General features: G+C 37.5%; 3 protein-coding genes across 4 annotated transcripts; 2 read left to right on the forward strand and 1 right to left on the reverse strand.

Annotated features, from left to right (window-relative positions):
* Nucleotides 1-4567: 4567 nt before the first annotated feature.
* Nucleotides 4568-8568, reverse strand: LOC111868238 (NEDD8-activating enzyme E1 catalytic subunit). The gene has a single exon (XM_023858699.2). The coding sequence runs from the start codon at nt 8284-8286 to the stop codon at nt 6940-6942; it is 1347 nt and encodes a 448-aa protein (XP_023714467.1). The 5' UTR covers nt 8287-8568; the 3' UTR covers nt 4568-6939.
* A 69-nt stretch (nt 8569-8637) lies between these two features.
* Nucleotides 8638-13330, forward strand: LOC111868239 (huntingtin-interacting protein K). The gene is made up of 3 exons (XM_023858701.2): nt 8638-8831; nt 9639-9746; nt 12891-13330. Exons 1-3 carry the CDS (start codon nt 8667-8669, stop codon nt 12984-12986), a joined length of 369 nt encoding a protein of 122 aa, XP_023714469.1. The 5' UTR covers nt 8638-8666; the 3' UTR covers nt 12987-13330.
* Nucleotides 13331-14271: 941 nt separating this feature from the next.
* Nucleotides 14272-26732, forward strand: LOC111868244. Of its 2 annotated transcripts, XM_023858718.2 has the most exons (6): nt 14272-17086; nt 18810-18932; nt 21726-21813; nt 23090-23185; nt 24691-24868; nt 26197-26732. In XM_023858718.2, the coding sequence occupies exons 1-6, from the start codon at nt 17011-17013 to the stop codon at nt 26470-26472; spliced, it is 837 nt and encodes a 278-aa protein (XP_023714486.1). In that variant the 5' UTR covers nt 14272-17010; the 3' UTR covers nt 26473-26732. The 2 variants fall into 2 exon arrangements, with proteins under 2 accessions (XP_023714486.1, XP_023714489.1); XM_023858721.2 differs by lacking the exon at nt 14272-17086 and having other exon boundaries at nt 18816-18932; nt 23161-23185.
* Nucleotides 26733-26917: the final 185 nt, after the last annotated feature.

Raw genomic sequence — 26917 nt, forward strand, 5'->3', positions numbered from 1 at the left:
GTTTTATAATTGCCGGTAAAGAGAATAATTATTAGTTATTTTGAAATTCATGATAATTAAAGCCTGTACTCATCAAAAGTTTTTCTACATGTATTTTTATTTTTTGTTACTTTTCTAATTGACTTAGGGCAGTTTTAATTTTTATCTGTAGGAAAGTATGCTGCGCCCCCCCCTGGGGGTCGCGCCCCACAGTTTGAGAACCACCGATTTAGATCATCGCGTGTGCTAGCCAATCAGCGCTCACATTGCAACTGCAAGTTTAGCTCCGCCCAGCAAGCATGGTATAAAAGGCGGAGCCCAAAACTCGCAATCGTCAGTGATCACATTCAGTTTAGAGCGATCAGTCATCAGAGTCATCAGCTCTTCACTGTGACCAGGCAACTAATGCAGTTGCCGCAAGTCTCCAGTGACTATGCTCTGCAACCAGGCAACTGACATAGTTGCCGCAAGTCTCCAGCGACTATGCTTTGCAACCAGGCAACTAACGCAGCTGCCACAACTCCAGCAACAACACTGTAGGCAACTGTTTCTACCGGCGCATGCGGCACTACATCACCGGCCAGACAGGCCAGCTGAATGGTCGTAAGACTTGGCCAAACTACATGGTGCAATCCAAAAGTTCCCGAAATATATTAATAAAAACTATTACATCTTACCTAGATCTTATTCTGCACCATCACCTTCAAAGTAGTCCCCTTGGGAGTGCATACACCGATCCCAGCGTTTCTGCCACTTTTCAAATGCATCCTGGAAGTCTTTCTTTGTTAGGGTGTTTAATACCGTCTGCGTTTCCACTTGAATTTCCTCAACTGTATAAAATCTTCGCCCCTTCAATTTGATTTTAATCTTGGGGAAGAGAAAGAAGTCACATGGAGCTAAGTCTGGCGAGTACGGTGGGTGGGGAACAACTGCCATCTTGATTTTAGCCAAAAATTCCTGTACAATGTAAGCTGTATGTGGTCGTGCGTTGTCATGGTGGAGTACACAGTCGTTCGTGCGCCACTTCTCTGGACGTTTTCTCCTCATGTTCTCCCTCAAATGCCTTAGAACATCGCGATAGAACTCTTTATTGACTGTCTGACCAGGAGGGACAAACTCCTTATGAACAATCCCGTCAGTATCAAAAAAACAGATCAACATGGACTTAATGTTGCTCTTGACTTGTCGAGCTTTTTTTGGCCGAGGTGAAGAAGGGCTCTTCCATTGCGACGATTGCTGCTTGCTTTCAGGGTCGTACCCATAAACCCAACTTTCATCACCAGTGACAACCTTCGAAAGAAAGTTTGGATCCTCTTGAAGCTGTTGCTGAAGTTCCCTGCAGACTTCCAAGCGATGCTGCTTCTGTTCATTTTGCAGCAGTCGTGGCACAAACTTCGCCGCAATCCTCCTCATGTTCAGTTCCTCTGACAAAATTCGTTGACATGTACCATAAGTTAGTCCCAAGGTGTTACAGAGGACTTGGATGGTCAGTCTACGATCTTGCAGAATCAGATCCCTAACTTTCGTGACATTTTCTGGCGTTTTGCCCGTTGACGGCCGTCCCGAACGATTGTCATCATCAGTCAATGTTCGGCCATTTTTAAAACGCTTATACCAGTTGTAAGTTTGTGTCTGGCCTAAACTGATGTCACAAAAAGCTTGCTCTCTCAGATCAGCCATCGCAAAACCGCAAACTCACGGGAACACAATGGAAATACGTTCACCAACAATAAACCCAACCACTCAACTTGATGCCGCTTGCCACACTGATTCAAGAAGGATGTGTGAGGATACACCTAGCGGTATTTCGATGTGCTCATAACCATTCGCGCGCAGAATTCAAATTTCAGAAAATTTGGATTGCCCCACGTACGAAGGAGCAAATTCTGCCAGCGCACTTGCGATGGAACAAACTGCCCTTTTGAGAGCCAGCCAACTTTTGAACATTCCACATAGCTTCACAGCTATTCTGTACCTTCAATTTATACAATTTAATATATGCAATTGTTACAGTTCTACGTGGTTGTCATTTAGAACATCGACAATCCCGCACTATATATCTGATTGTAAGAATCCTGTTTAGCAATCCATTTCTGGGTTTGTTTTCATAGGTACCTCTAGTTAAGTCCAAAAATAACAACAATCCTGTTTCCTATCTTAACCTCTAAATTAAATCCACCCAGCTGAGTCCTCCTTGAGAAACCAGTAATTGCTCATTGCTCAAGAAAATCCAAGCATTTTATGGAAATCAGAGGCTCATAATCGTGTTCACAAGAGCTTGTCGCTGGTCCCTATCCTAATTGAGATTAATCTAGATCATGCCCTTCCATCCTCTGTATTTGAGAACCACTTTAATATTATCCTCCAATCTATGCACGTTTTCCTAGTGGTCCATTTCCTAAAAAATTTCGTATGAACTTTTTTCCCATAGGTTTCATTTAAGCACATTTTAATTAGCTCTGTTAGCTTCATGAGTATCAAATTTAGTGAGAACACTGCACAGTGGTCTCCTGACTGACTCATAGGATTTCTTGAAGGCTATGAATATCTGATGTACTGTCCCATTGTACTCCCATTTTTTTCTCCAGTATGTGACTAAACAACAACAAAAACAAACTCCGTGATTTCAATCCACAAGTGAACCATACTGACCGAGTGACCGCTGCTTTTCGGCGAAGTTTAGTGTCAACTTTTGCGGGTAGAGGGTATCACGTGGTCAGCGCAACAAATCCCCATGGCTGTTAATTTCAGTTTTCTAAACCGGAGCTGCTATTTTCATGAAACAGCTCCTCAATTATCATCATGAGGCTGAGTGGAACCCATTCCAGACCCACTACTTCTCCTAAAGAAAATCTGGTAGTGCTGGGAATTGAACCCGGACCTCTGGATCTGTAGCCAGGTTGTGACAAGCAAAAAAAAAAATCAGCAGTTGATCTATTACTCTGAAATTGACACTGATGAACCCCAGTAACTTTCTACATACGGAGTTAAATTTGAGATAATGATGCTGGTTACATTTTTGTATTAAGTTTATGAAAGTGACATGTTTTAATAATTACTGCAGTCAGTATTATCATATTTATTCAAAGTAGGTACTGCAAGGCCGGTCACGGCAGCCGAGCAGTCTAAGGCATGTACTGTCTTCGCTTGCTTGGAAACCGGGATCGTGGGTTCGAATCCCACTCATAGTATGGATGTTTAGTTTGTGTGCGCGCGTTTTTCTGTGTTTGTGTACAGGTAGAGGCCTTGTGGCAAGCTGATCACCCACCCAAGGAGTCCTACCGAATGTATAAGATCTAGAAAAACCGAAGAAGTTCATGGAGGTAGGCCTGGGCCCACTGGGGCTGTAGTGCGATAGGGGAAGGTACTGCAAGACCTCTTATCCTCTCCAGTTTGAATTATTATAGTATTAATCTCAAGCCATAATAACAAAGGTGCAGTATATTATGCAATTGAAACAATTTTGTGCTCCCTCATAGTTTTTAAGTGTAAGTGTTCTAAATCAGTCATGTCTAGCATGTGGAAATGTGAAATTGAGGTACTTCAACAAACTCACTTTTGTAGAGTGTATCATTAGAAAATTGTTTTACTACACTTATGGTGATAATTTAAAATGTTATGGTCCAGATGGAGAAAAAATTCTGAAGTGAAAATACTTGTTTTTGTATTACTTTACTAATGATATATTTTTTAATTCACATACCGTATTGTCTAAGAGCCTCATGCCATTTGTGTAAGCTTTTATCCATTTAGCTCTGCTTCCTGAAAAGAAATGGAAGTTATATCTGCACATCTGTTCAATGTAGAAATTGTGAACCAGTGGAGATATTTCCATGGAGGTGAATATTTAAATTGTGTTACTGGGTCCATTCCAAAGCTGCAATTTGTATTAGTACCAAGATAATGATTCTGAAATGGTGCAAGCTGAGCATCGAGCATGAAAACAAAGAAAACTGCACATTGCAAATGGAAAAAGACTGGAAATCATGATGGGATGATTATGGTGAGTTCTTGGCACTGATTTTTGATTATGCAAGGTAGCTTAGACTGAATAAACCTGGGTTTATGTAAACAACAGAAACATGGCACTGACTATGATGATAACCAGGGCCCGGATTTTGATGACATGTCATGTTTTTTTTTCTTGTATCCTATGCAGTGCTCTTAAATATATAAATCTCAGATGAGCTGCTGGTTACAGAAATGTAAATTTTATCTTCTTTTCTCCTTTAGGTCATTTTTTGCATATTTTCAGGTCATCAAAATCTGGGCCCTGCATATTACATTTTTGAGTCATATTTTAGGCCATTTTTAAAATATTTTCAGGTTATCAAAATCCAGGCCCTGATGATAACTGTCTTCTTGGTTGTGATGCCATGCAGTTTGGTAGAAAAGAACCAGTGGTTGAGAGGTACATGCTGCCTCTATCTTGCATGGGAGGAGACAGCCATCTTCAATAAAGCAAATAATGGCTGTTATGAAAATTGATATACAAGGGAAAATAATAAGACAATTATTTGGCAGTATTAAATATTTTATTTCAATTTCAAGTGAGTTTTATATTTCACATAACAGTGCACTGTATAACTTCATAGAAGTAAGACATTTATTTGTCTGGATTAAAGAAAAAGACATTTGCACAGGGTTATTACAAAACAACACATCAAAGTAACATCTTGCAAGTAAACTATAAGTAGCATGAACATAATAATAAAGTTAGTGTGAAGGTAGTTCGGAGAGTTTGTTTCATTAATCCCTTTAATTCCTGAAGTATCACATGGCACCCTGAACATAAATTGTACAAAATGGTGACCAAAGTAAAAATGCAACTATATCTAGGCAGTATACGTTCAGGAACAGTTTTCATAAAGATAATCCATGAAGAAAAATGATTTACATGTGGCATAACCAGTTTTTAGAAAAACAGGTTTATGAAAATAACATAACAGACCCTACATACTTTAATTGGTGCAGAGTAATTATGCAAGATGAAATAACAAGGTTCACATTTTATTCTAACTCCAAGGACAGTATTGAAAGGGATGAGAATCTGTTGTCTCATACAGGTTTTACTCGGAACCATTTTGACATCTGTGTTTGTGTTAAAAGAGTGTGGGGATAAGGGGGGGAAAAAACCTCTGTGTTCTGTTTTCTAATATTTACAGTTTCTTTCTCTTTAACGAAAAATCCGTAAACGGCATTCTGTACTTAGACATGTTGGAAAAGTGGTGACTGCCCTAGCTTGATGAAATACATGTTTTTAATAAGATACTGCACCCCTGTACAATTGTGTAACAGATTTCGGGATGAGAATGTGCCTAGAAGTCAACAGACATGGCCTCACAGATGACTCCAATCTGACACCTTTGGGGCTATATGAAAGAAAGAGTTTACATTCCATCTCTGGCAGCAAAACCTTCAAAAGCTCAAAAACAAGTCAGTCAGTGGTGCAGCATCCCTTAATGAAGACACATTCCACACAACATGGACTTTCCCATCTTGTCTTGTTTACATGATTTATTTTTTTAAAGTATTCATTTCACTTTTAATAGCCCTGCTTAATGCAGACGCTGGTGTTCAATGTTTATATTACAACATGATGTTGTTCCTTTTATGTTTTTGTCCTCTTTTTCATCCAAGGTACCTTGAAGACTATCTCACAATGCTCCTCATACTGCTAATAAGCAAGTTGGGAAAGTTTATTTTCACTGAATAATACAGATCACGTACACTGTCTTCTCACTGTGGGGAGACAAAGTTCTGGGACTTGATTCTATAATGTGAAAAACTGAGAAGGAAGTTTGCTACTGCTGTCAAACTGTGTATTTCCATTCATTCTTCATCAACAACAGTTCTGACCATGATATAATAGTAACCATATTTTTGTTATGGTAGCAGAGCGTGGTTCTACTGAATTGTCAGGCTTTAACAGAGGGTTGGCAACGTTCTGCTTGTACTAGCAGAATGAGCCTTCGAGAGTGCACAAGTTCGATGGACCCATACATGTGGAATACGTACCATCTGATGAACAACCGAGCCAGGGCCGTTTGTTATGCTGCCAGAAACCAGCAGTTTCGAGCTCTCTCAGAGATGACAGTCGACAAATTCATGGACTCTGCACACAGTCAGCTCAACACGATGGACTCTCTCAAGGAAGACCAGCAGAAGTTGGAAGCTGTGTCTTATGGCCACCAGTCCCTTATGGATCAGCAGGAGAAGTTAAGAGTTACCCAACACAGCATGCAGGATTTCGTAGCCCTGAATCTGCGAGAGCTGACACGAGAGAAAGTGCTGATAGCGTCAGGTCACCATGAACTTGCCAAGATGATGGATGATGTCAGAAACAAATTAGATAAGATGAGTTTGAAACTCAGCAAACAGTTTTACTGCTAATACAAGTAGTTCAACCCTGATGTGAAGAACAAACTATTTCATGGTACTTTGATATGAATACATCTACAAAATGTGTCAGTCCCTCTTGACAGGTTATCACAGTAAAACCTGAAATTTTATATAATGGCAGTAAATTTGTATGCACAATTTGCTAGAACTACTTTGGACTGCAATGCTCAATTCTGCTGTTTTCTGATCACATTTCCATCAACATAGAGACTATAATTCTTTAACTTCCCTAGTCTAGTCAATGCCCAATTCTATCAGGACTGGAGAATTGGAGAATATTCTCCACATTTCACATCTAGCTAGTTATAATATAGTCAGTAGTGCCACTGAAAAATTCACCAATAACAGAACACTTTAAAATAATCTGTCACAATAACTGAACATGGTAATAATCACATTTGTGTATAAAAAGTTTTCTTGACAACACTAGATATTTCTTTAGAATGCATGGGGAAAAAGAACTTCTACATAAGGTGAGCCTCTTCTCAAAGTATAGTTTTGAATATGTTCACAAAGAGCGTGCTTTTGGTTTAACACTGCCGCTTCAACACCCTAAATTCATTCCATTTCAAAGTCAGGAGGGGAGGCAAACTTGAGTATAATGATGAGTGTGTTTGGAGAGGTAGAATCAGCCACCATAAGCTGTGAACCATCCTCCAACCCAAGTTCATTAAGGGACTTCTTGAGATTCACCCGTGTCTTCTCCTCAATGCTGGCAACTGTTGGCATGTACAATGTGCGATTCTTGCCATCAATAGTGGCAGTCAGTCCTGGGCTCTTCATCAGAAACTTGGGGCTTTCACATAGAACTGTGATGAGATCTTCCAGTTTGGCCTCTGGTCCTGGTATGTCCACTGTTGTGGGTACCTGACTACATGCCAGACAATCTTCCTTACGTTCTGCCTGATATGTGTATGTGTAGATACCATCCACATCATTGAAAACCATGTAATTATCCAATGGAACACAGCAACTTGTGGCCAGTTTGAATACCTCTGTTGCACATGCTGCTGCCACTACAGCATTTGTTGATGCCACTGCAGGAATTATATTCTTGACAACTCCCTGCACCAATCGATATGTTATTCCTTGGATACCAAATTGCACAGCCCTTTCCATAGCCTTTTCATATATCCAATTAATATGCTGAGGGTCATCACCATCAATAGGTACATCCCATGGATTCTCCTTGGACCACTGAATAACCTTCACATATTCAATACAATGCTCTGGTAGTCGAGGGGTATTGGCTATGGTACAGAGCGGGTATGTAACTTGAGGTGGGAAGAGATCCAAAGTGCACTCTATGCAGGCTGTGATACCTGGCAAGATCACACGAGCATTACCCTTGAATCCTTCTGTTCCTCCGTCTATTAATGGAATGAGACTAGACTGATCCAAGACCCCATCTTTGTAAGAGAGTAGTGATATAAGCATACCATTGATCCAACGACGTGCTACTATCGAATCAAGACCAGATATCACAATATGAAAACTTCTATAAAAAGTCTCATCAAAATCCTGAATCTTGGAAAAATGTGGTGTGACATGACAACCTGGAATTCTAGTGCTTATGAATTTTGCTGCAACTTCGGCCTTTGATTGTCCAATATCTCTTCTTCTAAACAGAAACTGCCTGTTGAGGTTAGATAACTCAATTGTGTCCATATCAATAACATGTATATCTTTAAATCCCATTAGTGCCAAATCTTTCATAAGTTCACAACCTAACCCGCCAGCACCAATAACTAAAAGTTTACACGATTCCATCAGAAAATTCAGATTATCTGGCGATGGTTCAAAGTCAGGATGGCAAAAGGGGCCGGTTCTTTCCAACACCTTACGAAGGTGACACCACCTGTATTGTAAATTATCTGGTCCTTCTCCTGAACCCATCTTGTCCATTTTTTCGTAGAACTTTGAGTGGTGATGCTTAAAGCGAGCTTGAAATTAAGTAAAGTGAATTAATCACTCCCTAATTATCGATAGTCTACTCGCTGAAACCCACATCACAAACCACACTATCCTAACCGATCCTAATTGATCCTAATCTCTCTTAATAGCGTGAAACCTCATTTTAGTACATAGCGTAAACAGCTGGATCAGAACCGGTTAAAACCACGGACCACCTAATTTTACGTCAGTATGCTCTGCCTCTCACTACATCAGTTCGGCCTGAGCTCTGATCCGTGTCCGGTATAACGGGTATAACCGGTATAACGCACACTGCTTCTCTCGGTACCCCTGGAAAAAATTAAAAAATTGAACATCGGAAGTTGAAAGCAATGGCGGACGATGAGGCGAACGGTGATATTGGTGGTGATTCCGATGAAGTTCAGCAAGAGAAGTCGCAGAAAAAAACAGCAAAATATGACAGTGGAGCAGCAGATCTTGAGAAGGTTACAGATTATGCGGAAGAGAAAGAAATATTTACTGCCGATCTCTCAGGAGTAAGTTTCACGTGGTAACCAAGTGATCGCCCCTAACCGACTTCATGGAGCTGAGTCCTAGAAAAGCGGCCAGTCGCTCATGTAGTCTAGAATTTACCAAATATTTTATGGGACTTGAAGGTTCAGTACTGTGTTCTCAAGACCCCTGCACTGATCCTTGACATGAGCCGTATGAATTCAATCCATACCACCAAATTCTATTTCTCTAAGATCCATCTTAATATTATCCTTCCACCTATATCTGGTTCTTCCTAGTGGTCTCTTTGGTCTATGTTAAGTGGATCCCTTGTCATCACTGCATGGAGCGTCCGCTAGTTTCAGATTGAAGAGACGGCCTTCAGATATGGAGGGTCTGTGCAACTATACTGAATAAGCAGCCGCGGACAGCGGACAAAGGGTGGGCCTCCAACTTCGGGTTTGGGCGTAGGGCTAGCAACACACCGTAAAAAAATATTTTGCTACGAAATGTGTTCATAATGTTTTTGTACCAGCAGTTTATGGTTTATGTTACCTTCAATTTTGATATGTGTGATGTTATAAGAGTGTGGAGTAAGGTATGAACTTGTATTGATTTTCTGCTCTGTGGAAACCGCCCACAAAGTCCCAAAATATTTCTAACTTTTGTTGAAATTTGGGTTGTCATACCCATGTGTACTTTAAAAGCAGGAGTAATCTGTTGTATACTGTAAAATTTAGTGGTAGTTTCTGCATTATAATGTAGTATGAAGAAGGAAAGATGTGTAACTTCTGTGTCTTTTAATTTTGTACAGATATTTTATAACATTGCTACAACTTTTTTTACTTCAGGCAATGACAATCATTGGTGATAGACGTAATAAAGAAGCGGCCGAAAAAATGGCAAAGGAACGAGAACTCTTAAAAGTGTCAATCAAGAAAGAAGACGTTGATTTAATTGTAAGTTACGTTATTTTATTGTATTGCTAAATTTGAAAGAAAAACTTATTCTATGAATGAAACATAAATTCTGGAATAATTAGGCCCAGATTACCATAATGTAAACCCCATTATAATTCCACACAAAATTATGAATTCGAATGAAATACAAATGTTTTGTATAAATATTAGAGGATGAAAAACACTGATGAAATGAGAAGAATGTGATTAAAAGTGTCAGTTGGTGTTTTTCCTTCAAAGCCTCTAACTATTTCATCTTATAAACAGTTATTCATTTTTTAGTTTTATGTGATTGCGAACTAGTTATGAGAGGTAAAATTATATTTCCTTTTGGAAAGTAGCACCAAAGGGACTGATTGGAAGATGACTAAAACAGGAGATCTGTAGTACGGCTTTTCCATTGGGATGTAGTATTCAACAGTGGCTGGTAGGTACAGTTGTACAGTAATTATATGGAATTCACTAACGTACATCTGACATCATCCTTTCTCTTATTAATGTTGTAATAATTGTGGAACACATGATTAAGAAATTCCCATGACGTGTCATTTATGTTCTGTACCTTGGCCTCCACTCCCCTCCCCCCCCGGCACTACAGCCCCAGTGGGCTTAGGCCTACCTCCATGAACTCCGTTGACTTCAGTTTTTCTAGATCTTAGACATACGGTAGGACTCCTTGGGCGGGCGATCAGCTCGTCGCAAGGCCTCTACCTGTACACAAACACAAAAACGCACACACACAAACTAAACATCCATGCCCTGAGTGGGATTCGAACCCACGATCCCGGTTTCCGAGCGAGTGAAGACAGTACATGCCTTAGACTGCTCGGCTACCGTGACCCGCTGGCATCCACTTAGTTATGTTATTTTGATGGTGCAGCATACCCAACAAACAAGAGAGGACGTGTCAAAAATTAACCTGCATAAAATGCACATGAATAAATTTACGTGTTCAATCTTAAGAACTGCTGTGTCTTCTTATGTTATATTCTGTTGTTCATCAGTGGGGAAGTAATAGTTTGTGTGTGAAATAAGTTTCTGTACACAATTATCTTCTCTTCTGGTATGTGCCTAAGTTATGTCAGTTTTTGAAATCCTTAGTAATATATTCATTTTAAAATTTGATTGTGTGCATTAAAATTTCAGGTGCACGTCTTTCTAACGGATGGTCTTGCAGTCTTTTCTTGCAGCTTAGGTCATACAAAATCAAATACGCTTTTTAAGTAACTTAATGTACAGACTTACCATGGCTAGGTAAAGGATGTCAATTCTCCTAGAATGACAGAATCTGCTTTTATAGCCTCCAGTGTGTCTCCCCTCAACTTCAGTGAAATACCTCCAAAAGCTTAGCAATACAAGAAGCAGTCATTTTGTAATAAGGTTTCAGGTTTTTATTTTCTTTGTTTTGGATCTTAAGAGCTCAGTGTGTAATTTACCACTTATCAGTTGCTCTCTGCGTTTCCTGCAGTATCTCTCTTCATCCCATCCTCCTACCTACACCTTTCATTCTTTCTCTCATTTCTATTTTCACTCTTAATGACAGGTGGCAGATTACTATGAGAATGGTTCATCTCAGTTCTTTGTCAAGAATACAAGATCTGTGTCCTTGCAATCAACATGCTTTCACTGTAGCTCTTTTATACTTCTACTGGAACCCTGGATTGCACAAAGGGAATATTGGCAGGAACACTGAAGTTGCAATTATAAATAAATTAAAAGTGGAAAAAGCTCTCAGCATTTATGTTCTTTTTTTTTTTTTAATTCTGCGTTGGTACCCGAAATATCTATAGCGCCATCTGCTTGCTGTTAATGTGCAGTTGGCCTTATTTTTTAATTAATTTATTCTTAAAACATACCTTTTTGAGCCACTGATCCTTTATGAGCGTTTAAATGAACGAAATGTTGCACATTCACTGGTATTGTAGTGACATTGTAGGGACCTTTGGTTGATGAAAAGACTAGATAAGCCTGTTTCAAAACATTATTACATATTGAGTGTGCACTCAAATATTCGTCTGTAATGTACCAAGTTGATCTGCATAATATGTTGCAGCGTTCTTATCAGAAGACCAGTAGTATTTTTTTAAATGCTCCTGCTTATGTGGGGATCACTAAAGTGAAGCCCATTCATGCATTTGGCCAGGTCACAGTCATTTAGTGGCTTCAGCAGCCACCCAGGGAGTTCTTTGCAGAGGGGATCCATTAGTTGGTGCTTGAGTGGGATGAGGGACATTTTTGATGGCCTCTGTTCATATGCCCAGAAGAATCTGGATGGGTTTCATTTTAACAGAACTTTTATATTAAGTGCATTATACTTTTGTTATTATGAATGTTCAATCAATGGGTTGTGGTTTCTGGAAGAAAATTACAGTATCTTGTTGTGAGGTACTATCCTATTTTTCTAAAAAGGCTGAAAAATTGCAAAGACCTAAGTCAGTTTACACTGGGCCAAGAATCGCACAAATCAGGTGATTTATGAAATGTTAAGTAAAATTTTGGCTGTTATTGAACTTCATGAAGTTTGTGTTTTGAAGAAGTGAAAGGGGCATGTGAGGGAGACAGTCGTTTGGGAAGAGGGGTTATAACTGTAGATATGGATTTTTTTCAGGAAATGGAACTGGTGTAAAACGTAAGTAAAGTTATCCCTGTAAGAGGCCGTGGAGGCCCATAGAGTTGTGAGATGTTGAGGTTCCCACATTTTCTAGACAGTTGGCTCAAAGATGGCGGTAAGGTTGTCAGCCTTATGCGCTGGCCATGCTTTACTCCCCAGGAAAATTATTTAATTAATTCCTGGTACTCATTACTGTTAAAGGCTGAGTCAACCCCAGGGCCATAGCGTGGCTGGAAGGAATAGGTAAATTGAAAAAAAAAACCGCCTCATTGGGATTTGATCCCATGACCTTCTGGCTTGTAGCAAAGTGCCTCAACCAAGTATGGTACCGCGTGCCCCCATGGAGCTTGTGTGCTGAAGTTTTTAAACACTTTCATAATCTAGTTGGACACTAAGTAACCCTTGCACTCCTTACAGTCTATACGGCATCTTTAAATGACATACAATTTATCCAGCAAGAGACAATGTATGTGGTTGCTGTGTGGTGTAAGAGTTCAGTTCTTATTCTTGTAATTGTGTTTTTCCCCCCCCAGATGCGAGAAATGGAAATTTCAAGAAGCCTGGCAGAACGCACATTACGAGAGCATCATGGAAATGTTGTAGAGGCATTGGTGTCACTCACAGACTAATTATCAGCTGGATACTGTGACATCTGATACAATTATAATTGTTTCATAATGACATTAGTATGTAGGGACATCTGGTGTGTGAAACAACCATTCCGTTGATGGTTAAGAAGCAATATTGTTATAAATAAAATGAGATATCACGTGTGGTTCAGAAGTGGGAACTTTACTGTACAAATTGTGAAAATAATACAAACTGAAATATTTAAACCTGCAGAATTTCTCTGCACCAATCCTTATCCCTCCCTTACGTTGTAAATGGACAATAAAATGTAACCCTTAAACAGGGAAAGTTCTCTGAACATCTGCTTCATATCAGGGAAATTATAGTTCTTTTAATAACTGTGTCCAGAATTTATGTTTTAGATTCTGAGGGAGTTCTTATAGCTCAGTACATATAGTGACAGGCTATGGGCTGGATGGCCAGAGTTCAATTCTTGTTAGGGCCAAGATTTTTCTCTTCTGCACAGCATCCAGACCAGCTCTCGGGCTCACCCAGCTTTCTCTCCAGTGGATCCTGGGGCTGAAGCAGCTTGGGCACGAAGCTGACCACTCACCTCCATCTACTGCCGAGTTCAAGAATGGTGGAGCAATACCTCCACTCCCTTCTATGTCTTCATGGCGTAGTGCTCAATTAATTAAGCACAGGGACAACTTTGCCTTATATTCTAAAATTGCTATGGTGAAGTAATATGCATGCAAGCCATTTGAAAAAAAAAAAAGCGTATCTGTGGACAAAGATTTTAGCTATATTCTCAAAGCTGGTTTATATCTCCGTTCAGTTAGAGAAATGATTGCTGTACTCCTGTACTCCATCTTCCATTTTGAATGGAACACAAACTTATGCTGCTTATGCTTTCAGTGTTGCTTCAAAATATGAGAATGGGATATTAATTAATGATGACCTCCATCTGAATACAGAAAGAATAAACAACACAACACGCTACAAACAAACACAGGATGACAACCAGAACTACCTTCCCAAGAAAGACAGGCGGCACAAGTTCGCCCCGTCAAGAAAAACGAAAGGACAAGGGACACGAACCTATTCAGTTAAAGAATTTTAATTTAAATAACAAAAAGTTAAAAAAAAAACTTTAATGCATCAAGGACAGTTGCTGTAGTTGTAAGAAATTTGGATTTTGTATAAAGTATATATTACAAATATTGTATATTTATGTATTAAAAATCAAAACACCCAATGTAATAGTGGTTTCTAAAAGTATTGATGTTCCCTTTGATGATGGTCTATAGAGACCGAAACATGTTAGGGTGCTAAGAAGTGAATTAGTAAAAGCTTCAACAGTCACACTGGACAGAATTGTTTTACCATTTGCAATAAAGAATAAAAATTTGAAAAAAATGGGAGAAGAGTAACTCAGAGCATGGATTTTGGAAGACATGTGATTGTTATCTGATTTATGTGAAATTTTATGACATGAAAGAGAAATTATATTCTAGACCCTGTATTCTTGAATTCATCACACTAAAACATAATGCATGTACTTGATTCATTTATAATGTATAAATGACCAATCAGTATATCAGTTTTTGTATCCTCAAGTTTTTTTAATGTTTCGGAATTTTTTCTACAATTTCTTTAGAATTATGTTGTCTGGCTGATGAATGATTCTGTTTGTATCCTGAAGACAGAAGCAACAGCCTCCTCCAGAGTGATACCTGTGTACGAGATTTCATGGACTCATATCCAAGAAGAGTCCTGATAACTTCAGGTGTCACAAACTACTAGTTATTTTCATTGTTTGTGCTCTACGGTCTTGAATGTATTTGAAGACCTAATGCCATGTAGTCCGAAAGCAAGTTGACATTTCATAGGAAGATAACGCCTCACATCTTCAGAGTTGAATAAGTTGAGCAAGATACCAGTGTGAAAGCAGGTGGCAAGCAGACTGCATTTAATGAGGGAGAGAGGTTGTTGGTTAAGGTTCCTGCATACTAAAATGCCTGGGATAACCTAATAAGGAATTGTATATTCATGGTAAAATGTAATGAGAAAAGATTGTTTAAATTAAAGTCAGCAGTATGGTTTATTTGTACCTTGCAATTTTTATAAAAGATGTTGTCATAGAATTTGCAGTACAAGTACAAACACTTCCAATTATGTTTACGCATACAAAATAAAGTCACAAATAGCTACAGTACAGAATGTTAGTAGGACAGCCAGTAAATTGTGTTCTCCCTTAATTTGGCAACATGTTATATTCATGTGTTCTAATCAGTCAGCTGCTATTTATCTTCATTTCTCAGTTCATCGATTAAGGTACGCTGCTTTATACCATTAATATTTCATCTTGAAAATACGTGTATGAATTTCAGGTATTGCATGTCTGATGTTGCAACTGCAGTCATTTTTTTTTTGTAACATTGTGGAGTTTGTATTAAGCTTGCTCAGCCTGCATGCATGGAACAGATCTACGACCACTGGACAGATACATTAGATGACTTTACATGAAAGTGTACATGTGTTTCTGATTATATCTTGTCAAATATTTGTTAGAGAGAAAAGTGTTCCAAAAAATTTGTATAGAAAAATTAAGCATATTTTGTGTCCAGTACATTTTTTCCATAGGTGTTACATTGTTCAGGGTAATTTAAATGGATATTATGAGCACATTTTTAAACACTTATATTCAGCAGTCAACCATGGCTTCCAGAATACAGTCAAAATTTAGAAAATGACAAAAGAAAGTCTTTATTGAGTTTGGGCTGTATTATTTTTACATAATTATAGCAATAAAACTTTATCATAAACTACCTCAATTTTTAATTGTTTTAACAACTTTCATAAGTGATTAATACAATACTAAAATGTACATAATTGTAAAAATGCATTTCTTGTAAAAGAGAATCTCCCTTTTTGCTGTGGAGGAACTGTAGTTTCTTGAGAAAGTGGTCACTCAGATTCAAGATCCAGTAGGTTGAGAATCACTTCATTACAGGTCACTCCATTCCTAAATGCCATATACTTCTTAGTTTCTTCAGCCAGTTTCTGAATTTTCAAGGCTATGTGTCTGTCTAATTCTTCTGAAAAAGAATATATGATGTAATTCCTATAATATTTTTTGGTTATGGTAGAGAAAGGAATCCTGTATAATCGGTAATCTTGATACAATTTTTTAAATTTTCTTTATGTGTTATGAGTTCAAGTTTACAAATCTTTTATCCTGTGGCTGCTGGTAATCAAATTGCAATTTAGATAAGCTATAGCATATTCTGTTTTTTGAAGCTCGAATACTGCTATATTATGCCTTACTGCATATTTGTCACAATATATGAAGTGTGTGATAGCCTTTAGTTAGGACTTCTCTGATCTGGGACTTCACTGAGTAAGGTTTTAGTACAGTCATAGCTTAAAATGGAGCTGTGATGGTACTGTCGGTATAGTGACTGACTACAGGCTGGACAGCAAGGGGTTGGAGTTGAGTCTCGGTAAGGGTAAGATTTTTCTCTTCTCCATGTCATCCAGACCACTTCTACCGCTCACCCAGCCTCCTATCCAATGGGTAATGAGGGGCTCTTTCTTTGCTGGTGAAGCAGCTGGCCATGAAGCTGATCACTCACCTCCAACTAGTGCCAAGGTCAAGAATATGTAGATCTATGCATCCATTCCCCCCACAGATCTTCATGGCATAGTACTTAATTAGTTAAGCACAGGGACAACTTTGCTTTTTACCTTTATCATAGCTTAAAATGTCTGTGAGTTACTACTTGCTACTAACTAACTGGAATATAAATGAAAATACAATAATTATGGTACTGAATCCATGAGAGGAAGATGGGCATCTGTGATGCTATGAACAACCTCTTTTCATAATATGATTCACTATTCAAATAAAGGATGGTGCTGGCAGCTTTGTGACTGGCCACAGTTTGATATGCAAAGCAACCAAGTGCAATAATGGGGATATCCTTGAGACCAGCTGTTCAGGTTCTGACAATGCTGTTATCTTATCAGTTTGCCTTACAAGTGAGATAGTTGGCCCCCACACCTGAAGTGGACACCATCATGGAGATCTTTGTAATAATGGTCTGTTCTTTAACTGTGGTTGTATCTCAGGAACGGGAGAGTGTGATGAACAATTGTGAGTGTTTTATGGTGATTTATATAAGTTCCTGTTCATAATTTTCACAAAAACTATGTGACATGTCACATGTCATACCTCAATTGTTTTCTTAGTTTTTGGGCTCCAAATTTCATTACTAGTCTGTGTCATGTGTGTATTCACATGCCAAACCCTTTCAGTATATTGAATTGGAGTAAAACCCATTTAAATTTTAAGGGAAAATTGTCGGAAAGAAAATTTGTCAAAAATACCTAACCTCATAGAAAGACTGTTGAAGTTAAGACACTGCAAAACTTGGGAGAAAAACAGTATACACAAAGCGTTTATGCTACCTATAGGATGTTTTTTGTTGCAATGATTGACACTAAACTACTTACTTCAGAATATGTTGAATTGCTGCCAAGTTCTGTCCCCATTCATAATTAGTATTTGGTAACATAAGTAACAACTGTAATATACAGAAGGATGTTTTGTTTGAAGTGCGTGGATAAATGTAGCAGATACATTACTTTTCACACTGTGGGCATAAATAAAGCATTAGGTACTCATAAAAATGTAAGAAGGTCTGTCTTATTATGAAATGGAAAATGTAATATTGGTGTTGAGAGTCATTTTTATTTAAATGTTTGATAACAACACGCAAAGGATTATATATCTAATTTTAAATGTTAAAAAATAATAAGAATGAAGTTGAAAAGGGGTTCAGAATTTTTTGTTTTAAATTAATATAATATAAAATATTGAGACCACAAAATACAAGGAGAGTGAATAAAAGAATAAATCATTCCTGTAATTATGAAGATGCCTGTACAAAAACTCATAAAACCCTAATGTAGGTTGCACTGCAGCTGATTATAATCTATACAAGGAATAGTGCATATCTGTTAGAGATCTGTGTAGCAGAACCCAGCATTTGCTTGGAGGAACTTTGGAAAACCATGAAGAGAACCCAGTCAAGATAACCAGTCTCTGGACCAAGATCTGAAAGCAAGACCTCTTAAATATGAAGCAGGAGGGCTAATCACTCAACTGCAAAATTTGATTTCTTCTTATCCTTTTATCGGCATACACGGTAGCGTAGTTGGTTGAGGCACTATGTTACAAGCTGGAAGGCCGCGGGATCGAATCCTAATGAGGTCATTGGATTTTTTCAATTTACGTAATCCTTCCAGCTGCACTATGGCCTTGGGGTTGACTCAGCCTCTAATAGAAATGAGTACCAGGAATATTCTTGGAATATTCTCAGGGTTAAAGGACAGCAGGCACGTAGGGGTGACAACCTTAATGCCATCTATTTGCTGATTGTCTAGAAAATGTTGGAACCTCAACATCTCGTAACCCTAAGGGCCTCTAAGGCCTATTACAGGGATACCTTTACTTTTACTTTTTACTTTACTTATCCTTTGACTAAAACGTCATACATTTACAAACAGATGATTTACAAGAGGAAAGAAGGAAAATATGTTTATAGTAACATCAACAATCCCCTTTCTTTTTCTCAAATCTAGTAGCTAAAAGAGGTGCTTTTTCATATTGCTTAAAAATACGTGCTATTCATTTGTGCTAGGTAACAAGTTTATTCATGCCATCTTTTGATCTGTGATAGTGGGAGTGAATAGTACATTGAATCCGTTGAGTGAGTGAATTAAAAACCTATGGAATTAATTCTGAAGCTTCAGATTATGTTGACAATGCAAATTTAATGTTGAGAATGTGTTAATATTTTCCTTTGTTTTTTCAGATGCTGTAACTTGTGAAGGAAGTTCAGACTGTGTAGAATATTCAACATGCAACGCAAGGACAAATTCATGTGAATGTGACAGTGGATATCAGTATGGTGAAGATAAATGCAAACAATGCCCAGGTCAGAAAGAGCTATTGTATTGCTTTTTATAGCATTCACTGTTAGCATTTATTAAAGTCTTGCCATGTATTATTTTTGCAGAGGGGAACATTATTTTTATTTGCACATTTTACCTTCCCTTTTGCAATAATATTTAAATTTTAAAACAAAAGTGCAAAAATATGTGAATTATATCATAAAGTGAAAAGTAATGATATAATATTTCATTGTTATGATTATCATACACATGCAGTAATCAGGTGTTGTTTAATAAGTTTTCCAACAAACTTGTTCACTTCTGTGACCAGTGGGCTCTGGAACATACTCAAGTTATGTCACTGGAAAGTATATATCTGTGTATATTTGACTACCCCTTTAAATCCATGGAAGTTTCCACTCCTAAGCTGCAATATTGTGTCAAAATTGGTTCAGATTATAAATACAACCTCTTTGTGTAAAGTTCTTGTTTCTGCCAAATTCTGTTCCTCTTCTGGTTACTGTTCCTAATATTCAACAATTTTTAACTTAAACTCAGCTTAAATTTTAACTAGAAACACTGTGTACAGATTTCATGAAGACCATGCACATTTTTCTAGCATAAGTGACAGGGAATGCAACTGGGGCCTATGTATTATGTGAAACAGGCACTTCATAAATGCAGAATGTAACACAATTCATGCAATATGGCAATGGAAGTAAACTGGATAACTTAACAAAATGACAATTTCTTACTTTAAAAAATATGTCACAGTTTTTTTCCAGGCAATTAAAAGTTTAAATTTTGTAAGGCATAGATGCAGATATATATAATAACATCATCACTTTGGATACTTTATTTCATATTAATATTATTAAGGTCAAATTATTTTTCACTCCTTTTGGGATGCCTCTAATCTACATGTACTCTACCTAAGAAATCAGTTACGAAATTTTCCATTTTTACTTACATAGAGCTGTCACATTTAATGCTTCAGCTGAGTGTTCCACTACTGCAATAGTATTTATAATTTTTTTTTGTAACCTGGTTTCTCAGGGAGATACCTTATGTTTGTGTCACCCTATTGAGTTTGTTTTATTATATTTTTTTTTAGTTTTGTATTTATTTTTAGTCTTTCCCTGTTATAGGCCTTTGCTGTTGGTGAGCACTCTAATGAGAAAAGTGGATTTAACAGTATACAGTATCATTATTAGTAACACATGTTCATTTAAGATAATGGAGAGCCATTTCTTCAAAAACAGTAATATTGAAGACATGAAAATTATGGTACAATTTTACATCATTTAGTTACATAAATCAAAGGGATAATTTTAAGCCTGGATTTTATAAGGAAATTCTAATATTTAGCTTAAAAAAGGTAAACATTTCCTCTTGGTTACCAATTCCATATAACATCACTTGTACAAATTATTTAATATGGCATTATCTTTGCTTGATTTTATCTGAAGTCCCACTTTTAATTACAGCCATAGTTTATTGAAATATAATTACAATTTATCCACAAGTGAAAATTTTGAATTTCAGTTCAAATGATTGCCTTAATTGAATAGTATGAGTAACATATTTCAATGTGGGCTTGGATTTTATGAAAAGCAAACAGTAGTAAATTTAATTCAGACATAATGTTACTCCCCATTTTCCCCTCACACATCAGAATCTGGTGTTTCATGTAGTGTATGTGAATTATCCAATACAGATTTGTTGGTTTCCCACCATGGTGAAATGTGTTCCTTTCCAGATCAGGTCATATGGGATTTATGGTGGACAAAATGACACTTAGGCAGGTTTACGCTGCCAATGCTTATTCTTCCAACTGCTTCATATTCAATAATCAGCCCATGATTGACGCTAAATTGTCGTGATGCCGACAATGTAATTAAATAACAAATGTTAACAATATCATGAATCAAAATTTGTTTCTTTAATATGATTATTAAATGACAACATTTCATATAAATCTCTTCAGCCAGGTTAGAAATTATTTTAATACATAAAAGTAAACAAATATCAGACTTGTTACTTTTAACTTCAAGCTAGAACCAAATTTGTGTCCATACCTTATGCTATAGAGACCCCCAAGAAGCAGTTATACAGCCATTCATTCATCAGTAATCTGTCAGATGACAGGTCCACAGTCTCTTCCAAAACAATTCCTCCACTTAATGCGATCTAGAGCGTTCTCCTTCAAATGACAGTATCCTCTTCTGTCCCCAAGGTCATCCAGCATCTTCTTATGTCTTCTTCCTCGTCTTCTGGTCACTTCGATCTGCCCCTCTATCTTTCCTTCAATAACTTCTTTTAGAAGGCAGTTACTGCGTAAGATATGACCAATCCAATTAGCCTTCCATTTTCTTATTTTGTGTAGGATATTCCTCTAAATAACACTTCTTAATTTCTCACATAATCGGTCCAACTGATCTTCTCCATCCTTCTGCAACACCACATTTCGAAGCTTTCCAGGTGTGTCTGATCTACTGCCCTAAGTGTCCAAGTTTCAGCCAAATAGAAAGCCATGCTCCAAATGTAGCATTTCACTAGTTTCTTCCTCAAATTTAAGTCCAATTTGCTGGTAAAAAGATTCTTCTTCTTGCTAAATGTAGCTTTTGCCATGGCAATCCTAGATTTAATTTCACAAGTACACCTTCCATCATCTGTTAACAAGCTACCCAAATATTTAAAACATTTCACATTCTCCAGTTGTTTATACAACCATAACTTCTATAATAATGGCAGTGCTTAGATACATTTTCCACTGTTACGAGTAGTTTAACAGGAACATGAATATGCTAATTGTAGTTTTGGTTTGGTGTTGATAGGCCCAAGTAGCCAATGTACAAGTTGCTGCTATCCTCCAAATAGATACAGGTGTGTTGGGAATCATTGTGTCTGTTGGAACAACTGCAAGTAAGTGTCACTGTTGGAGACATCTTTTTATCTAGGATAATGCTTGCCATACCTTTTTGTCCCCAGATCACTAAGAGCCAAAAGGGTTTCAGTGGTACCCCAAACCAAAACTATAGGCCACATTTCATTTCATTTCATTTATTCACCTTCCGTAAATCCTGTCGAGAGTACATTCTCATGCGGATGTGGAGATCATCCTAGTTACAGTCACCACTAAGGATTACAGTTGTCATCCAATAGCATGCACATTTGTATAAACTACTGATAAACGTATGCAATATAATAAATAAGTTAATTTTAGTAGTAAAAGTAATGGCAAACCTTGTACAATTTGTACAGTTTTATGCAAGTCTATTAATTAAAAATTCAATAGTTAAAACATAATGTCATTAATGAGTTTTGATTAACATACATTAATTATATAATAAATTGAAATAAAGACTAGTATACAGTAATATAAAAACTGTGTATATCTAAAATAAGCATCTAAAAACCAGAACACAGACTGACAACCTTGTCTTCTTTTAATTGTAAAGCAAGACAACTACTTGGACCGTAAAAAGATTTCTAACCAAAATATTCCTGTAAAGAATAAAAAGAATGTAAATATAAAATAATATATAAAATGAGATATGTAATAATATATACAATTGCTGTTTTTGTATGCTACACAAAAATGAAGAATTTAGAAATCAAATTTAAGACCCTTTTTATTACTACTTGAAATATTTCTCTAAAATATTAGTAATAATCTACAGACTACACATCACATCCCAGAAGGCGGTAACTTTCATGCAACTTCTTGACCATCATATGCATGTCAAGAAATTACTTATTAACACTGAACTTCTGAATCCATGTTGTGGAATTGAATGATGTCTTAATAAGACAAAGAGCAGTTAGTTGAGGATGACGATGGTGAACTGTTAGCATTCATTTATCATTCAGAAATACTGGATTTGTTGGAGTTACTGTACTGCACTACATTGCCTCATATTGGTTACCAATGTTTTGCATAACACTGTTGTGTTGTTTTAACTATAGCAATCTATTTTGAAAATTTTAAGATTTTTTTCTCCAAGTGAAGTAGCTTTATATATCTGGCATTTTGAAAAGACCTTGTGATTTGTCTGAGACATTAACCACTAAATCTGACATTATGGTAAAGAACACGTGTAACATTCTGTATAAGCATGTTTCTCTTCACAGATCCCACTGTGAGAACCTCAAATCCAACTTATTTTTAAATACTTACATATATATTTTTGTGTTTTAGTGATTCCTTTGTTTTGGCTGCCCAGGTGGCACTTGGATCAGCCCTTACTATTGCTTTTTTGGCCCTTGCAGCTTTGTTCTGGAAGACATGTCCACAGTGAGTTTATATTGATGGATCAGTGGAAAGTGTGCTGTGAGAATATCTATTTTAATTGTATTATGTACTGCAAAATGGAACAAGCCAAATTCTGAAACTTTTAGACTGAAACTTTCAGTTCTGTGCATCACACATGTATCTGTGTGTGTAAGTAATATTTGGTGTCTCAGGTTAAAACACTAGACTCACTGAGATTGGTGCAGATTTTTCTGTGGACTCACAGAAGCATACGTAGTGTGTTAAAAAAGTATTGAACCTTTGGTCGGCAGAAATACATTTATTGATTTGGAGGTACAAAACCCTAATTCCCTTCAAAGTAGTCTCCTTGGTAATGCACGCACTTCTCCCAGCGCTTCCGCTATTGTTGGAAACACTTCTGGAACGCGTCTTTTGGAATGGTGGTCAACCAGGCCGTCGCATTCCGCATGATGTCTTCTCTTGACTCAAATCGGGTTCCTTTCAGTGGCATTTTCAGCTTGGAAAATAGCCAAAAGTCACATGGAGCCATGTTGGGGGAGTAGGGAGCCTGATGAACCACAGGGATGTTGTGTTTGACGATGAAAGTCTGAATCAGATGCGCAGTTTCGGTGTGAATTTCACGGACACTCTCCTCATACCCAAATCCTCAGTCAAAATTGAATGTACCGATCCAATGCTTACCCCTGTCTCATTCGCAAGTTCTCGGACTGTGATACGACGGTCCTCCATGACCAAAGTCCGCACTTGCTCAATGACATTTCTCATTTCGGCTTGTTGAGGGTCTGCCTGAACGCGGTTTGCTGTCCACTGATGTGCGGCCATCTTTGAAGCAGTTGTACCACTCCTTTATCCATGAGTTGCTCATGGCATCGTCCCTGAAAGCCTGTTGAATCTTGCGAATGGTTTCAACTTGGCTATCACCAAGCGTTTGGCGAAGTTTGATGCAATATCGCTGCTCATGTTGTTCCGTCATTTTACACCTTACTGGAATCCGACGAGCGCCCACTACACGTCCTCACTCATAGGCCGACTGCCAGTGACTGACGCTTTCAGGGGGCTGGAAAAAATTCACGACTGCTCATGAATGTCCCATCCACATCTCCACTGAAGGGAGCCTCCCACGCTTCATTGGTTTACGCGGGGAAAAAAGAAGGCTCGATACTTTTTGAACACACCACGTATACCTATGTGCTTAAGCACAAAATCACAGATGTATATAAAGGTGTGGAAATAAAAATCCACACATTACAGATTTGTGCCCAAAAAAAAATTAAGTGAAGAGAATATTCTAAAATGGCACTTGAAAAGAAACACTTTGAACATGACCTGTGAAACGAGTGTTAGTTTCACATACAATAGAGGATCAGATATTCAAAGTGTGTGCTCCTTGAAAGGAGTACAAGTAAAAGCAATGATGACCTGGCACCTGGAATTCATCAACTTCTCTTTATGATACCACAGTTTGCCATTGTAGAATGTTACTTCAGCAGTGCAGTAATTAATTTAACTGTTGCATGACATAACAGTCGCAGTGGATCTAATGGGCGCCTGTCATCCTTACTTCGTGAGCAGGAGAGTAGCCTGACATCCATGCAGCGATTCATTCTCCAGCGGCTAAGGGACCGACCACCACGATATGAAGATAACAGTCAGATTCGACTGGAAAAACCGCCCCCATATCAGGAGACCATCACAGACTTTGAGGTACCTTAAGTTTTTTTCTATACTCCATATGCTTGCACTTTTTTTAATGTTTTGTGTGAATAATATGCTTTGAAGCATGTACAGTAAGACTTCCATGTCATAATTGGCTCATCAGATATAAAGAGGTCTTTACTTATGCTTATAAGACATAAAAACCATGTATTTAAAAAATGACTTAATTGTTATGAGGTTTTAGTTATGTGGCCAAAGCATCTTCAAATTTCTGTATTGCTGTCCTGTTCAATTTCCCAATCCTTCCAGTAGTACAGTTATGTGTAAGTAACATTTTCTTCATCATTTCTTTGTGCAGAACTGTGTAAGTAACACTTTCTTCATCATTACTTTGTGCAGAACTGTGTAAGTAACACTTTCTTCATCATTACTTTGTGCAAACTGTGTAAGTAACATTTTCTTCATCATTAATTTGTGCAGAACTGTGTAAGTAACATTTTCTTCATCATTACTTTGTGCAGAACTGTGTAAGTAACACTTTCTTCATCATTACTTTCTGCAGAAATCACAGATACTGAACTGAGATCTCATGGGATTTGTGCAGAATAACATGGTAAAATGCTTTGGTTCTAATTGCTACTTCATCTTGAGTATGATTCTTTTGACAGTTTGTCAGTCATTGCAAGGCTGGTCTTGATTTAATAACTGCTCAGTTCACTCTGGTGCACTGCTTTTGTTATACAAATGAGTAAAGTTCACATTACAGGGCTACATTCATGGACTCTATGTTAGTATTTCATTAGTATCTTGAGCATCATCCTTTATGATGAAAATGTACATAGCCAAGTATAAATCTCATTAAAGCCTACGTATATGATGGAAAAGAATTTCTTTGCCTGTGAAGCAGGCCTACATATTGAAATAAATCTTAAATTATGCATAGATCTTCATGTAAAATGTAAGTGAAATTGCCCAGCCTGTATCAAAATTGAATTAGATGAAAGAATCTTGATTGCAGAGAGCAAAATCCTTCTTGAGAAGCTTGACAAATTGTAAGACTCATTTTAATATTTCCATATCAAGTTGTTACTTCCTTTGAGGTTTTTAGCCAGCATTTTATATAAATAACAGCTGTACAAATGCATGCTACATGCCATACCCAGTATCCTTGGCTTGGTCACCCTAGTATTTGGTGAAGAATACAAAGGTGAACAAGTTTTTATAGTGATTAATTGTAATGTTATCATTATAAAACCTGCATGTCAATAAATTATTATTGCTTTATTCTGCAACTGCTGATCATTGACATTGTAGTAAGACTTAGAAGGTCAATTCAAAGCTGCAGTCTTGTACATTGGTGTATTTCTGTGTCTGAGGTACCTGACACTTGGGGCATTTCACCACCTCTCTACTCGGAGGCAGTTGTTACACCAGCATGCAGCATTCCTGCTGATGAGAACAAACCATTTCAGCAAACAAACATATCGACAGTATGTGAATGTGACACCAGGACACAAATGGAAGATGGAAACAGACAGCGAGTTGAAGCTATTTTGTCAGGCCATAACCAATTGGACAGTGCAAACAGCAGTAGACTTACAGTACATGAAATGAGACAGACACAGCACTCCAATATTGAACTTCACATGTAGCAGACAAATGCAAGATATTGTCTGTAAAATCTTTAAGTCAATGAGCAGACTTAGGAGCCTTTGCTTGCAAGTATGATGGCTGGCTTATTACAGTGTGTTCTGCAAACCTCGGCCATATAACTGTGTTATTTTTAAATTATGATTCTTTTAATGTTCACAACTGAGTGTATTCAGTTCTTACATGCTTTGGGGAATCACTGAGGGCTGAGACTGAAGCTGAAACATTTACTCAGAACTCTAGCCAGTAACTGGTGCTTTAATGAACATAAAGCTAAGGACATTTCACATAATACCTTATATAAGAATAACCTTGCATATGTTATACCAGAAATTAGTTGATTGCCTTTCAGTATATCACTGTTTGTTTTTTTATTTTGCAAGGTAGGACATGTATTTATTATATAACTATTTGGGCCCTTAGTGCACATACCATTATTGTCCTGAT

Source organism: Cryptotermes secundus, unplaced genomic scaffold (genome assembly GCF_002891405.2).
Source record: "Cryptotermes secundus unplaced genomic scaffold, Csec_1.0 scaffold364, whole genome shotgun sequence".
NCBI classification, from domain to species: Eukaryota; Metazoa; Arthropoda; class Insecta; order Blattodea; family Kalotermitidae; genus Cryptotermes; species Cryptotermes secundus.

What these genes read in the sequence shown, in the direction of transcription:
- LOC111868238 (XM_023858699.2), bottom strand. Translation starts at nt 8,286, where the DNA reads ATGGACAAGATGGGTTCAGGAGAAGGACCAGATAATTTACAATACAGG.
- LOC111868239 (XM_023858701.2), top strand. Translation starts at nt 8,667, where the DNA reads ATGGCGGACGATGAGGCGAACGGTGATATTGGTGGTGATTCCGATGAA. An exon ending in TTACTGCCGATCTCTCAGGA is followed by an intron (nt 8,832 to 9,638) that starts GTAAGTTTCACG and finishes TTTTTACTTCAG; the next exon opens with GCAATGACAATCATTGGTGA. An exon ending in AAGAAGACGTTGATTTAATT is followed by an intron (nt 9,747 to 12,890) that starts GTAAGTTACGTT and finishes TTCCCCCCCCAG; the next exon opens with ATGCGAGAAATGGAAATTTC.
- LOC111868244 (XM_023858718.2), top strand. Translation starts at nt 17,011, where the DNA reads ATGGAGATCTTTGTAATAATGGTCTGTTCTTTAACTGTGGTTGTATCT. An exon ending in GGAGAGTGTGATGAACAATT is followed by an intron (nt 17,087 to 18,809) that starts GTGAGTGTTTTA and finishes TTGTTTTTTCAG; the next exon opens with ATGCTGTAACTTGTGAAGGA. An exon ending in GTCTGTTGGAACAACTGCAA is followed by an intron (nt 21,814 to 23,089) that starts GTAAGTGTCACT and finishes TTTGTGTTTTAG; the next exon opens with TGATTCCTTTGTTTTGGCTG.